General features: G+C 34.6%; 2 protein-coding genes across 2 annotated transcripts; both read right to left on the bottom strand.

Annotated features, from left to right (window-relative positions):
• Positions 1 to 1267: 1267 nt before the first annotated feature.
• On the bottom strand, positions 1268 to 6205 carry LOC129891435 (ubiquitin C-terminal hydrolase 22-like). The gene is made up of 3 exons (XM_055966802.1): positions 4933 to 6205; positions 4221 to 4345; positions 1268 to 2431 (listed from the first exon to the last, which is right to left on the bottom strand). The coding sequence occupies exons 1-3, from the start codon at positions 5874 to 5876 to the stop codon at positions 1662 to 1664; spliced, it is 1839 nt and encodes a 612-aa protein (XP_055822777.1). The 5' UTR covers positions 5877 to 6205; the 3' UTR covers positions 1268 to 1661.
• A 3020-nt stretch (positions 6206 to 9225) lies between these two features.
• Positions 9226 to 14481, bottom strand: LOC129891436 (actin-related protein 2/3 complex subunit 3). Its single transcript, XM_055966803.1, has 5 exons — positions 14377 to 14481; positions 13444 to 13523; positions 12070 to 12178; positions 11722 to 11991; positions 9226 to 9789 (listed from the first exon to the last, which is right to left on the bottom strand). The coding sequence occupies exons 2-5, from the start codon at positions 13444 to 13446 to the stop codon at positions 9647 to 9649; spliced, it is 525 nt and encodes a 174-aa protein (XP_055822778.1). The 5' UTR covers positions 13447 to 13523; positions 14377 to 14481; the 3' UTR covers positions 9226 to 9646.
• Positions 14482 to 15767: the final 1286 nt, after the last annotated feature.

The following is a 15767-nucleotide window of genomic DNA, read 5'->3' on the forward strand; positions in this document are numbered from 1 at the left end:
TTGGATGAAGAGGACGTGGAAGTAAGACTTGTCACACAGACTATTCGTAAGAGAGAAAATTTTAAGTATCTTGGGTCAGTAATCCAAGATAATGAAGACATCGGCGATGAGGTCACACATTGCATTAGGGCGGCATGGATGAAATGGAGGCTTGCCCCTCAAGTTTTATGTTATAAGAAAGTACCATCTAAACTTAAAAGTTAGTTCTATAGAGTGATGGTTAGACCTTCCTTGTTGTATGGGGTGGAATGTTGACTAGTCAAAAACTCAAGTGTTTAAAAGATGCATGTTGCGGAGATGGGGATGTTGAGATGGATGTTGATACACTTGAGCCAAGGGTCTTTTGGAAACAATCTCTCTACCTCCACGAGGTAGCGGTAAGATTTGCGTACACTCTAGCCTCCACAAACCTCACTTAGTGAAATTTCACTAGGTATGTTGTTGTTTGGACTCCTCAACTAATCCATAGTTGTTTAAGTTATACAACGTTGTTTTATTATTGTATCCTAGAGGGAATAAATTAAAAAAAAATCACTGGATATGTTATTGTTGTTGTTGTTTGGACTCCTCAACTAATCCAGAGTTGTTTAAGTTATACAACGTTGTTTTCTTGTTGTATCCTAGAGGCAACAAATCAAGAAATATATTGTTATATTAATATAGATTATACCGCAGTATACTTGAATATTTTTAAAGTAACACGCCTTAGCCTGAATAATTATTTATTTATTTTTATTCATTTTATTTTCAATCGTAATATAGTGTAATTTGTGGTATCTTCACCAGCATCTATTACTGTGGAGAATGAGTAAATAAGTTTGACGAGTGCGTGATGGAAGGGGAAACATGAGTGTAACAAAAATCTTTCATAACTGAAGGATATTTCAAGTAAAAGAGGTCACATATTGTTTCACGTTTAAATTTCTCTTACACTCTACGTTTCGAAAATGGATCCTATCAAATATTTTCATATGGGAGATGATTTTCACAAAATATCTTCATGAAAAATAAATAATTTTTATTAATATTTTATAAGTAAACAGAAAATATTATCTCAAAAATATTTATAATCTATTTAAACACAATGAGGCAGGAATGTGAAAGTGGTGCTATGAAGATGAGTAGTGGTATGTTGGAAGGTAGCGACGAGGTAAGGAATGCTAGTTATGAAACTTGATTTCTCTATTTCCGTCAGAAAAATCATTTTTCTCATTTTTGAAACATAAAAAAGTTGAAAAACTTCATACCAAACACACACGAAAACATCTATCCAAAAACATTGAAAACTTCAATATCCAAGAAAAAGGCATGAAATAGAAACAGGTTTCTTCTCCTTTTCTATGGTTAGCCACAAAAAATAGAAAGGTTACACTAATTATCTCTTTTGCAAGGGATAATTTTATCTCTTTTGCAAGGGATAATTTTTTCTGTTGCCAAAATTTCCTGAATGCAGGAGAGTGTTTGTGCCTTTTAAAAATTCAGGCTAAGTTTACACTCCAACAGAGAATTGAAAACTCAAAGCAGCAGCAACACTGGAGCAAAAATATCAGCTCAATCCCTTTTGTTTCCAGCAAAAAATGTCTACATACCGCGAGCTTATGGACGATTTCAATCTTGTATTGCTGCATTGGTACTTCACGAGTAGGCCAGTTTCCTTCTAGCTAACCTGTTTTTTCACTAGCCTTGTAGTACAGCATTTTCTGCACATAGAACATCATGTATCCTTGTGCAGCTCTAACGATGTTCTCGCTCACCTGAGTGATCCAAGTATCATCACATTTGTACCATTGATTACTTAACCTCAGATATGTTACGTAATGACCAGCATCAAGTTTACCGGTATGGGTGATGACAGCAAACAACTCAAATTCCGAGGATGATTCACAGGATGTGTCTTGCTCGTCCCCGTCAAAGGAGAAGATTCTATTTCCAAATCGACTCCTCAAGATAGACGAAGAGAGGTAAGGCGACATGTCCAATGAAAAAGGAAACTGTAGGTAGTGATCAACCTTCCTTGACATTTTCTTAATCACAGAATGCTCAAACCTTTTGATATGGAAGCAAGAAACCAGAGGCAGTTTTCTTATGGACATCTGTTTAAGAGATTCCTGTCTAACTTGACAATGTTGGCAGAAGAACTTCTGATCAGAACCCAATTTCTCAGGTCTTGTAAAATGATCTAAACATCCCCTCAACGTAGAAAGTCGACCATTTTGGCTAGACTTTACGGATTCTGCTTCTTTCTTTTTGTGAGTTTTATGAGACTTCTTTGATGTCATCTTTGCTGAAGTCCCTTGGCTCAGTTCCAAGTCCAAGGAGATGTCAATGCATGGATCATATGTAGTAGATGTGAAGCCACAAGCTGTACACATGACATCAGACCGCAAGATTCCAGAAAACACTCTGTGAGCAATGCAACAGTCTCCGTTGCCTGTGCCAAAGAAAAAGATTCGGTAAATAAGATCACAGATGTCAAAAGGATATGTGTACTACAAATAAGTTACGTACAGTAACAACACTTGAATATATACTATTTAAAATGCTCAACACACTTCATAAAAGCAAAAGGCCCTAGTCACGTCTTGCTAACAAAACAACAAGGGTCCTATGGGGAAAAGCAATAACACAAACAGTAGCTTTAAATTAATGGAGTACAATTGACATCAACGTAAAAAAATAAAAAAGAAAAGTACGGCCTTTCAAGGCACATTTATTGTCTCGAAAAAAGCTCTATTATATAGAACTAAAGGCTATAGTTCCTTGTATACATTATCTAAATGCTAAATTTTGTGAAACGTGGAAAATCTATTATCTCAGTTCTAGCTCTGTACTAATCTTAATCCTCTAATTTACAGGAACAAGTATAGGTCTAGATTTTTTCAATCATAGTACATGTGACTTAATTGAAACTAAAGCACAACATTACCATATCACAAATGAATTGCTGCTAAAGAGTCACCCCTCTAATGATTGCTCTTCTAAAGAAATGCAAGGTACCAAGAGATTAGACCCACAAGAACAATATGACATGGGGGCTTAAGACAAACTGACAAAGCATAGTTGTCAACCTAGTAAGGACTTAAGCTTTCTTGAAGGTTGTGATCAGCTCTCTTGAGATTAAGACCCTAAAACATGGTAAAAGTGCGAGTTAATACGAGAATTATTTAGTAAAAGAAAACTCCTATTCTGAAATAAAAAAGACTAACCAAACTGAGACTTACTCGGAAGAGTAGGAGGAAATCTTTTCGCTTTTGTGAAACATCTCTAAGCCTGATAGCAAATATCAACTGGTATATTGCCTATGGCAAAGGAAGGACTTAAACCACAACCTGCAGTCAAATATTACTATCCTTTTTCAGTGACGAAGGAAATTTGGATCGCCATGAAAGATGAGATTCTACGACAACAAAGATAAGCCTATCAAGTAGATCCTAAGTACCTACCAAGATGCTTGTATACATTAATCTACTTCTGACAGAAATTGCCACTTCCACCCCCTCCTCCTACTCCCAAGAAATTTCAACAATTTCACCTGCTGAGATACCTTGACTTTTGCAGTAACTTCTAAAATTTCAGTTATCCACTTATTTATTTATTTGAGTTTTTTAGGTTTATGTTACTACTTTATTACCTAACATATTACAACAACATACCTAGTGTAATCCCACAAGTGGTTAATTCAGGTCAATTTAAAACTATGATAATTTGAGAGCAAAATATAGAAACCTTGCAACTAACAAAGGTATATGAAATATAAGGCTTGAAAGCCCAAAGCATCTTTTCACACTGCCATCAATTATCATGACCAAGATTGAAGACTTCTCTTTCGAGCATAATACAGTAACAAATTTCTTAGTGAAAAAGGAGAAAAATTCCAAATATTGTTCTTGCAGCGGTTAGACCAAGGCATGAAGGACCACACAAATAATTGATCAGGTATTTAACTATTTTATAAATATAAAATATTAGGTACTAGGGGTTATGCTTCTCCAACAGTTTTTTTTTTAAAAAAAAAGTAACTTTTTACAGCACAATGTTGCTTATCACAAATTGAAAATAGCCTGATATGCATCATGTACAAACAAGAAATCATGTCAAGTTCAAATATGCATACAACAGAAAAGGCACAAAAATGCACGAGTGGAAAAACAGGGATTTTGGGTGATGGGGGAGAAAAGATGGGCAACTAACAGACACTCCATCACAACAAACAAATTTACCTGGACTTGGGCCCTTCACCTTATCATTCTGCATTCTTTCATGAATCCCATCAAGCACGGAAATGAAAAACTCATGAGCATCCTGCTGTTCATAACTTGCAAGATTTGATGCATGCTTCCACCAACTGTTCGGGAGAAAATTTTACATCCATCAAAATAATATTTTGTATAGGACTGCAACTACATACTCAACAAAAATCTACATTCAATTAAACAAAATACATCTGCATTATATCACAACCAAGCTACACATCACTGGCTAATTTCACTTTTATGAAGGGAAAAAGGTGATACATACAACTCCAACAATAAAAATTTGATCTTGTCCCAATATCATAAATAATGAAAGAAATGAACCTTTTGAATTCAGAGGTGGACCCAAAATTTGGAGCCAATGAATTCATATTAGGTGTAGTCAATTATATACATTAACAACAACAACATAGCCAATGTAACCCCACAAGTGGAGTCTGAGGAGGATAGTGTGTACGCTGACCTTACCCCTATCTTACAAAGAAAGAGAGATTGTTTCCGATACACCCTCAGTTCAAAACAGATGAAAAAGACAACAGCAACAACACATAGGCTATCATATATACATTATCTAACTTTTTTTGCAGACATATAAACAGTCTAAGCCGGAGACGCCTCTATTCTATGCAATCATACCATAGTTCATACAACAAACGCACGAAAGACACTAAATGCAGACCTGTAGAGGAACTTTGCTGGACTAATAGGGGTCTGATTTCCAGAGAAAACAGCAGAAAACATTGCATCCAAATCACAAGCCAAACACAACATAGAGTTCTTGTTTGTATTATCACTACTCCTTGTTACTATAGTACTATTCTTTCGCTGGCAAAAATATCTATTATGCTTATCACTCAGAAAGTAATTCCTCAATGGTGGTGTATGAAGCAACGCTTGAAGTACTGAGTTCATAAAACAAGTGTTTCCAAGATTGTTAAGTCCCCTCAAACCCCATTGTACTTCTGGGATTGCTAAATCATTGCTAATTTGACTTGGAAATGGATTCGAATTCCCAACAATCAAAACTTGTTCTTTCACATCAGGTGTCCATGGATTATACTCCACCCGCCGCCTCTTCCGGGTACTCTCCACCGGCATCAATGGAGTTTCTTGCATTGATCCAATCACAGCAGCCTCCGTTTGCGCCAGTACAACCGCGGCATCGAAGTCGCGATCGTACACCTGGTCCCTACACCCACAGCAGAAGAGCTCAGCACGATCGATATCCACAGCAATGTAATGCAATGAACGATCGGAAACATCCACATCGGCCTGATGCAACGGCGCGTGCACGTGACAAAACACCGCCGCACACGTAACGCAAGCGTAAAGACGGTGCGGCGCGTGTCCACACACGCCGCACCGTACCAACACCTGGGGCGGATCCCTCGTGATAAACGTCCGCCCCAATGGACGGACCTTCACACAATCCGTAAAGTTACGAAATGGGTTCGACCCGACTCTGGATCGGAGCTCCGATAAATGCTCACATGATGCTCCGGCAGTAGCGGTGTAAACAACCGGAGACCCATTTTCCGGCGCCCGATTATCGATCTGAGGATTTTCGGATTCGGGTTGGATCTTACCGATTGATAAATGGATCAGATGATTGTTCTTAGACATTGCAGCTGGAAATGGAAGGGCAAAATGGGAAAAAGCAGAGGAATCAAAGATTGAAGCTTGTAATCTTTGTGAATAGGATACTTCATGGATCAAATTAAACAACAAAACTAAAAAAAGACATCTATGGAGTTTTCATTATAGTATAAAGTCCAGATCTGCAACATTTTCAGCCATTAATGGAGGACAAGGTTGGAGGTGGGGTGGGGGTAGTGAGCTGAAGTGTTGATTTTGTTGGTGTTATTTGTGAAGAGTTTTGATCCAAAAAGTAAGGAAGATGTTTGGGGAAACAGTTTATTTCAAGAATTGGATTTATTAGATATAATCCTAAACCGAGGTATAGGTAAGATATGCGTATATTAGTATTAAAAAAATAAAATTTAATAACGGATAAATTTTATAATTAAAATAATAAATTTTGTTACAAATTATATTTAAAAATTTGTTTCTGCTAGCTGCAAGCAAAATAGCGATAGATGAATTAGCGATGAAATTTGTAAATCCACTTTATAGAATTATATTAAGGTATGTTGTTATTGTTGTATATCGACATGTGACAAATTCGCTAAAATTGTAGTAGTAATTTTAGGATGTTGTTTATGTATTTTTTTTCCTAGAAATGAAAGAAGAAAATTATATAAGTTGTTCAATAGGCACATTTTGAATATACAATGAATGTCTATTACTAATTTACAAACTTTAATTGAGGTATTTGAATGAAAATATGTGGTAACTTTAAAGACCTTTAAATTTATGTTAATTAATTTGTTAGTGTAGATTAGGATAAAGATTTTAGAGCTTGCTATAATTTGTAGATAAAGTACAACACAAATAATTTGAATTATGGACCTAAATTAAATTCTAGAGCACTAACTAAAGTATTTTTGTTGAGCAAATAATTTTATAGATATCAAAAATTGTGATAGAATAGTAAATACTCATTTATATTTAATTAGAGATTTTAAGTTCAAGTTCTAAATATAAAGAAGTCTTTATAAGAACCATTTTACTCCCCAGAGTAGGATTTCTTGACACGAATTTAAATTAGTAACAATTTATAATCAAGCTCCAAAACAAACATCAAACATCAAAAAAAAAATATATATAAAATTGGGACCAAAGAAGGACCTACTAATTCCAAAGAAATGAATGAGGTAAATAGAGATGGTCCTATCATTTGGATCCTTATCACAAGGCTTCGTTATAATGATGAAAAGGTCTTCTCCAACTTGTTCAATGTGCACAAAAGCTATTCCTCTAACTTTATTTATTTTTCGAAAAGCACCTAAAATGCTCTAGAATTATTGAAATTGATATAAAAATGTCATTTATTCATTTATTGAGCCTAAAATATCTTGACATTCATCTTTAAGTGCAAAAATGATATTTTCTTTAACGGAAAAAGGGCATTTTAGGCCCAATATATGGATGAGGGGCATTTTTGTACCATTTTCAATAGTTTGAGGGCATTTTAGGCCCTTTTTCGTAATTAAAATTTTGTTAATTATAAATAATTAAATTGTAACCAATAGATGGCCGCCACGTGTTTAAAAAAATTATTCAAATTATTTAATTAAAATTCTGTTAAATAAATTTTGATTTATAATTAATTTTAAATAATTAAATTGTAACCAATAGATGACCGTCACGTGTTTAAAAAAATTATGCAATTTATTTAATTAAAATTTTGTTAAAAAAAGTCATTTTTAGACCTAAAGGTAGATAGCAAGGGCATTAATTTTTAGAATTTTATATAATAATCATCCACCTTTAGGTCCAAAAATGATTTTTTTCTTTAATAAAATTTTAATTAAATAATTTGAATAATTTTTTTAAATACGTGGCAGCCATCTATTGATTATAATTTAATTATTTAAAATTAATTATAAATAAAAAATTAAATTAAATAAATTGAATAATTTTTTTAAACACGTGACGACCATCTAATGGTTACAATTTAATATTTATTTTACTTAATAGAATTTTAATTAAATATTTTGAATAATTTTTTTTAAACACGTGACGGTCATCTATTGGTTATAATTTAATTATTTTAAATTAATTATAAATCAAAATTTATTTAACAGAATTTTAATTATGGAAATAGGCCTAAAATGCTGTTGATCTATTGAAAATGGTACAAAAATACCCCTCATCTATATATTAGGCCTAAAATGTCCTTTTTCGTTAAAAAAAAGTCATTTTTGGACCTAAAAGTGAATGTCAAGGGCATTTTAGACCCAAAAGATGAATGGAGGGCATTTTTATACTATTTTCAATAGTTCGAAGGCATTTTAGGCCCTTTTCATTTATTTTTTACAAGTATCTATTGTTTCTTGTATTTCATTTTTGTAGAATAAGAATTTGGAAAGGAAAAATAACACTTTGGTGTTTGCCAAAGCTTACACTGAAAATTTATTATATGAACAAGATATAACAATTTAGTGGCTATAAGAATGTGTCATTGAGGATAAAATTAAAAAAATTAAACCTAAATAGTCTTTAAATTATTTAAAGTAACTACTTTTAAGATCCACTAAAAAAAGAAAAGAAATAGTGTCAATTTTTTCTCCTGGTCTTTCATTTAATATTGAATATTGAAAAGAAAAGAGTAAACCCAACTGCCAAAGTTTTTAAATATAATATCATGTGAAAAGTCGAGACTTTTTGTCCACCAACAAAAAATAGAAATTCATAACAAAAATATCATTTTCAGATCTTTGAAAGAAACTGCATGATACAAGCAGAAGTTTTGGCATTAGTTTTATTTGACTCTACATCATCATAAAACACCATATTCATTAGTACTATTTTAAATGACTTGAATAGTAAAAGAACTCACATTTGGTTCGATTCAAATCTTGGTGGATAGAATTACTTTGTATCTGTGCCGGTGAAGTAAAAGGTACCTGCGAAATCACTTCGAAATACGGAGACTAACCCAAACACCATAATTAAAACCAAAAAAAAACTCATGTCTGGTTGGACCACATGTCTAATTCCTTTCTTGCTTCAAGTTAAGAACTTCATTAAACAGGCAAATCTGGAACAAGATTGCCTTTTATCTAAGAAAAAACATTAGCTATCCACAATAAAGAGATTTACCAACTAACAACAACATCATACGTGAAATCCCACAAGCGGTCTAGGGTGGGTAAAGTGTACGCAAACCTTACTACTATCCCATGGAGGTAAAGAGGCTGTTCTCAAAAGACTGGATAAATCAAGTGTACTTTTTTCTACCCCAAATAGAATAAACAGTACTTTCCACTAATCCCGTGTATGTTTTAACACCTGGTGTTTGAAGTAATGGGAAAGAACTCTACAAGATATATATGTATATCAACAGTGCAATAAAAAACAACAAATTGGGTCATTTTGGTTCACACATTTACACTAAACAATATGTAGTTTGAGCAATTACAAGTACAACAACAACTATTATGCCTCAATCCCAAGCAAGTATGGGTCGGTTGTATGAATCCCCACTACTTGAGCAATTACAAGTAGAGTGAGTAATTTACAAAATGCAGAAAGTAGGTAATCTTGTGTGTTCACAGTTCGATTATTCATTGATAACACATGTAATGAGGCAAACATTATTCTTTAGGTAAGCATATTAGATGCTCTAGAAAGTCTCGTCCTGACAAACGTTATGCATCACCAGTTATTGTTCATCACAAAACCAACCTTACTAGGTAGTCTAACAATTTCGTAGTAGCAAAATCACTCTCTGCAGAAGTTGAAGCTCTGGTCATCATTAGAACCTTATTTCAAGGAAGAACCATGTTCATAAACTTTCTCTTGGAAAATGCTGACCACCATTTGTTAGGAGTTCCGTTAGGCCGATAAGCAACGCTTAATAATCTCCCGCTAGTTTCCTCCCTTATTTGCTTCAGATAATTCCTGAATAGTTCTGAGTTCAAATGTGACAGCCACAACAAAAAAATTCTTATCCATTAGTCTGAGAGTCACACATCTACGAAAGCAAAAACAGAACAAGACAACAAAACGAGAGTGAAAGTTTTCTAATATTTGAGGTATACAGTTTTCTGACGAGATAGAACAAATGCAAAATAGCATCTTGACGTCAATTAAAGCAAAAGAGAAACAAAAGTAAGAGACATTATGTCAGAGTCCATATAAGAATAAGTATCCTTTTAGAAGTCAGTTGCCAAATACTGCAACGGTGTCACAAACAAAGAAGTGCTACACAATTTCAATATATCCCAACAGGAGGAATACAATATTTCATGATAAAGAAAGTGCTAAATAATATCAAAATACAATCAAATTATATTTCAAAATGGACGTGACAGCATCAAAGGGCAATATAGCACATCACTTCGAACAAGAATATTACAGTTATATTTAGATGGTGAAAAGGGGAAGAAAAGGGGATTGGGGGAGGGGGAGGGGGAGGGGGAGGGGGGGACATATGAGAAAAAGAAAAATAGTCATTTCACTTTCTAAATCCTATCACTTTGTCAACTTCAGACACCCTAAGCTGGAATTCATTTTCTAGACTAACACACAACAACTCTTTCCTCCCGTCAGATACCTCCAAAAATAACATTTGTTCATATACTTTTGGAACAATTTGAGGAAATAGAAGGTGATCGAAAAAATTGGACACAGATGCATGGAACAACCCAGGGGATCTCAAAATTGTTAGCCGCAATTTTCTGTCAGACTGCTAATGACCAGCTCATAAGATGACAACTACCATCTGTCTCCTCGGATTACAATGGCTGTTGACAAGTACATTTCAGTCAGGTGTTCCTTCTTTTTTCCAAAAGAAGCCATTGAGGGGCTTAGAGTTGACACTAACAGACATACTTAGATCTTCCTAATTTCGTCGAAGTACTTTTTTCAAATAAAGCCACAGTTGACAAGCTTTGGACCAACACCACAACACAGTTTGTGTAATGATAATCCAATTTTACGTTTATAACAAAATACAATTTAGTAGGCAACACCCAAAGGGGACTCGACCTGTACACAAAGTGTACCAAAATCCCGTCATTTTTTAATCCTTTAATCCAACTTCTAATGAACATCCTAGCATGAAGAACAGAGATGTCCATACAAGGTCATAACTCTCAAATAGTGGTTGTACAAAGACTAACACACACTTCATCAGAAAATGGAACCTTCTGTGAGATTTAGAGAGCTCAGATGAGAGGGATTGAAAATGGTTTAGGAGAAGATTGACAGGAGAGAAAAACACAAGGGCACTGCTGAGTGTTTTTGGATCTGAGGCTGCACAATTTAGGAAAAAAGTGTACAATGGAATAAAATAAAATTGCAGTTTGACAGGGTCTGGATATCCATTACTCGATAAAAGTGATAAAGCATATCAAATTCAGTCAAAGATAATAGAATTCACAAAAATCTTCTGTTTTGCCCTTCCCTCTTTTTTGGAAATGGGCATCAAGAAGTTTTCACGCCATCAACCCACATTGACTCATCCCAATCTTTAAGGAAGAGATTGTTGATCCCAACTTCTTTTACCCTATTAAGAAAGCCTTCCACACCTCATATAATCTTTCTCCACTTAGAATCAAATGCAATGTTGTAAATTGTCAAAGAGGTTTCAAGCCATACAAATGCAGTTTACTTCAAATTCCAGAAGAATTAAATTGGCACAATTAGACTAGGATATAATCATTGAATAATTATAAGCTGTGAACTTGTTTGTTCTCATTTTAGAAGGAAAAAAAAAGGCTAGCAAAATAGCGATAAAAAGGCTAGCAAAATAGTGAACTCAAAATCAACCTTAAATCATTTATTGGTGGTTTATTCACATAGGAAAAAAAAGGGTTTCTTAGTTCGTATAACAATCAACCTGCTTCTTTTTGAGTTTGGGCTGGAGCAAATAAGCCTGGGAATGGAAAACCTGCCTCTCCAGGAACAGGAACATTTTCCAGACCTAGGTTGATGATAGCCTTGGTTCCTTCAGCTAAAGTTCTGCAGCCTTCAAGCCTTTTTAGAGCAATATTGATATACAATGTCAAATAGATAAGCAGCTTGTCAGATGAGCTTTTAATATCAAAGTTTTTGAAGAAGACATTTGCTCGGAAGAATGTGATTGCTTCATCAACAATATCGGTTGTATCTGCTCAAAAACAAGATAAGCATCACCATAATAACGTGGAGACATTGTCTTAAGAAAGAAAAGACTCACAAGACTAACCTTGTTCTGAAACTGGAGCAGGTCCCCTTATATGGCTTTTCAGAGGTAATAAAGGGCATCCACAAGCTTTACTAATGCCTTCCTCGTCAACAAAACTGGAATGATAAACCTGCAATTGAATCAAAATCGGGTTTAAGCACTCAGTGGGGCAAATTATTTTGGTTTAGATACCCTGTAAAACAAGAAGGATAGAGTGAATAAAATAGAAAGGAAAAATTCATTGGAGTTGAATACAGAAAATTCATTGTCAAGACAAATAGAGTCCTCATACAACCCCCGATAGCATGATGCACATTACGGAAGACCCCGAACTATCAAAAGAACCATCTACCCGTTGCAAGACCAAGAGCATCCAAGGATTGGACGTCAAGGAGTTACACTTGCACGATCTCCAAGAGATAGTTAGAAGATGCTTGGAGAGAGTGCCGAAGATTCGAACAAAGCATATCATGTTTGAGAGCTCAAGGAGTTCTTGGAAGAGGCTGAAAACAAAGTTGCTGGAAAGTGAAGTCCAGCACACGGCGAATGCATTCGGTGTGAACCGGATGAGCTAAGGCTGGACGCCTTGCACCGAAACACAAAAAGCTAAGTGAGCTGGAAATTACGACTCAGCGCAACGCGCTGAACTTGAGGGATTGGTCGAGCGCGACGCACTGGTCTGACAAATTGGGAGGCTTTTCAGTTTTGGGCAATTTTGTCTTTTCTCAAACATATGTATTATCTATATATAAGGTTGAACTCATTTTTTTGAGAGGTTCAACATATTTTTAGATTGATATCTTTCCGAGGTACGAACAGTCTTCATTCAGACTGAACTTAAAAACTACTTTCAAGCCTGAACCTTGGTGGTAATTCTTTTAATTTTTAAATCTTTATATTTTGGGTTCTTTCTTGTCTGTTCTTCAATTCGGTTTGAACTTCTGTCGTGTTATTTCCATTAATCAGTTTATAATCTATTGTTGCATGTATCCAAATCATATCTAAGTAATGTGTTGTTTATCATCATTTGACTATAGACTTTTTGAAGCGAGTACAAATCAAAGAAAACACCACAATCCATCCCATATTGTCAATAACAGATCCTCATTGCCAAGTTGTGTTGGAAACAAAATATACCATTTGTCATTTATTTATTTATTTCTCTCTGAAGAAACCGAAGTACAACTCCAAAATAGTGCAATGATGAACATATGGAATGTAAGCCATGTAGTTCATGTAGTGCACCAAACCATGAAAAGGGCCAAGTTCAATTACCAAAGGAAAAGAAAAAAGCATGGTTTTCGTCATGTGTAAAAGGTATCACACCAACAACTCAGAGAGAGATAATTGTCACCAAAGTAATGAAAATATGTAATCAAAAATTGCTTTCCTTACCATTTTCCTTGCCGGAAATTTTGTTTTGTAGCACCAGATGGTAATTTACACTTTCCAACCAAAGAGGCTAAAACACCAATCTGCAGATGCACTCATCGAGTATCAGATAACTAATAGTAATTGAAATACAAGTAACATGACTCCAATATAAGATGACGTGCATCAAAATTTACGATTACTTCGCCTACATCAGATAACTAGCTATACATCTAAGTAATATTCAGATAATCTTCCATCTAGTCCTACATCTTCTTCCCTCTCCCCCCTTGTTCCTTTCAGTTTTCAAGTTCCCAAATCGTCTCTGCCCTTTCATTACCAACCATTCTATTCGTATCTTTTTCATGTTCGCTACTAGAGAATTATCTATTAAACACGGGCAGAGCTACAGCTTCGTCCAGAACCAGTAGCTTCAGCGCAAATCTTGTACTTGTATTTAAAAATCCACTTAATATGCATAAATAATTTATCAATAACCCAATAAACGGCGTTTTCTAGAATCCAAACATAAACTCAAGATCCTAGCTCCACTTCTAATGTGATATTTAGCATAACATCAATTATATGCCAGGTTTTTCCCTCTTTTGTTACACATTAAAAAGTTCCATCGGTCGCCATACAAACACTAATGTAGCATCATCATTTCCAATTTTAAGTCATTTTCATTCCAAATTCCATAGACAAGAGCTCTGAACTAGCTATTTCCCCAAATACCCAAGCGAATTCAATTAACTGAATTATGATATCAATTAAACAGTTTAATCATTCTGAAAAAGCAATTGTAATCACAGTATTAACAATTGCGGCAACAATTTCAACAAAAAAAAACGCAATTTAGTTAAATTATGATCATGAGTAGATATTTTTTTAAAAAAAATACAACGGTACGAATGAAGAGAAAACGAGCTTCAAGGGCATAATCGTAATTATACTCACTGGATTTGCGAGAAGATTAAGGTAATTTCACCGGCGAGAGATTTCGAGATCGACGGGAATTGGTGATGTTTTCCGGTGAAGACCGAAGTGGTGAAGAGGGAATTGGGTATTAACGATTGCAGCTATTTTTGGGCTTTCTGATTGAATTGGACCCAATGTTAATGGGCCTCTTCTTGTAACCAATTAGAACTGGGCTAATTATTGGCCCTTTAACATTTCTATCTACATACTACGACGACGACGGCAACAACAACATACCCGGTGTATAATCTAGCGAAATGAGATTTGAGGAGGGTAGCGTGTATGCAGACTTTACACCTTATTGCAGAGGTAGAGAGGTTGTATCTGATAAACTCTGACTTAAGGAAAACCAGTACAAATAAAGAATAAACGAAAGTGAAAGCATAACAAAGCATTCAAAACAATATAACTATAGTAAAATAATATGATAATCGAAGTATAAGAAATAATAAAAAATAATATAAGGAAAAATTACCTAAATACACAACTTATTTTACCATATTCTCTAAAACTTCCTACTATTTGAAAAAATTACAAAAATCTCTACTTTTTTCTATTCTCTAATACATCATTGTATGTGATGTATCGATCGGATACATTACTTTACGTGATGTATCAGAACGTTAGATACATCACTTTATGCGATGTATCAGTTGAATATATCACTTTACACTATAAATCGGTCGAATACATAACATAATGTGATGTATCAGGACATACGTGATGTATCCGAATTCCACAAAAAAAGGGATTACGGATAATTTTTAAAAGAGTAGGTATAGAGTGTAATTGCGAAGAATCACTACAGGATTTATGTTAAATTTACATAATATAAATCAAAAGACAAGAAACTACATGAGCGATACTACGACTACTAGTGCCGACGGATAGTGAAACAACACACTACCTCTCCCAATACTTCTTCGGCTTACCTTTACTTCTTTTGAGATAATCCATTTTCAATCTCTCACACCTATGCATTGGGGCATTCGTGCATGTCCTCTTCACATGCATAAATCATATTAGCCTTGTTTTCCGCATTCAGTCCTTCATCAAAGTCACTCTCATACACCTTGTCCCGAATATCCTCATTTCTAATCTCATCTTTTTAGTATAGCCACACATTCATCAGAATATCTCATTTCCGTAACTTTCATATTTTGAACGTAAGAATTCTTAACTAGCCAACACTCTGTCTCATACAGCATAATAGGTCTAACCACCACTCTGTCGAACTTGCCTAGCATTTTTTTCTTCATACTTTTTAGTTGATAATCTATTTTTAACACATACTCATATTTTGAATTTTGTGAGACATGCTTGTTAGAGTCAAAGATATATATATATACCAAAATAATATGATGTTTCAA

The sequence above is a fragment of the Solanum dulcamara genome, chromosome 6 (genome assembly GCF_947179165.1).
Source record: "Solanum dulcamara chromosome 6, daSolDulc1.2, whole genome shotgun sequence".
Lineage (NCBI taxonomy): Eukaryota > Viridiplantae > Streptophyta > Magnoliopsida > Solanales > Solanaceae > Solanum > Solanum dulcamara.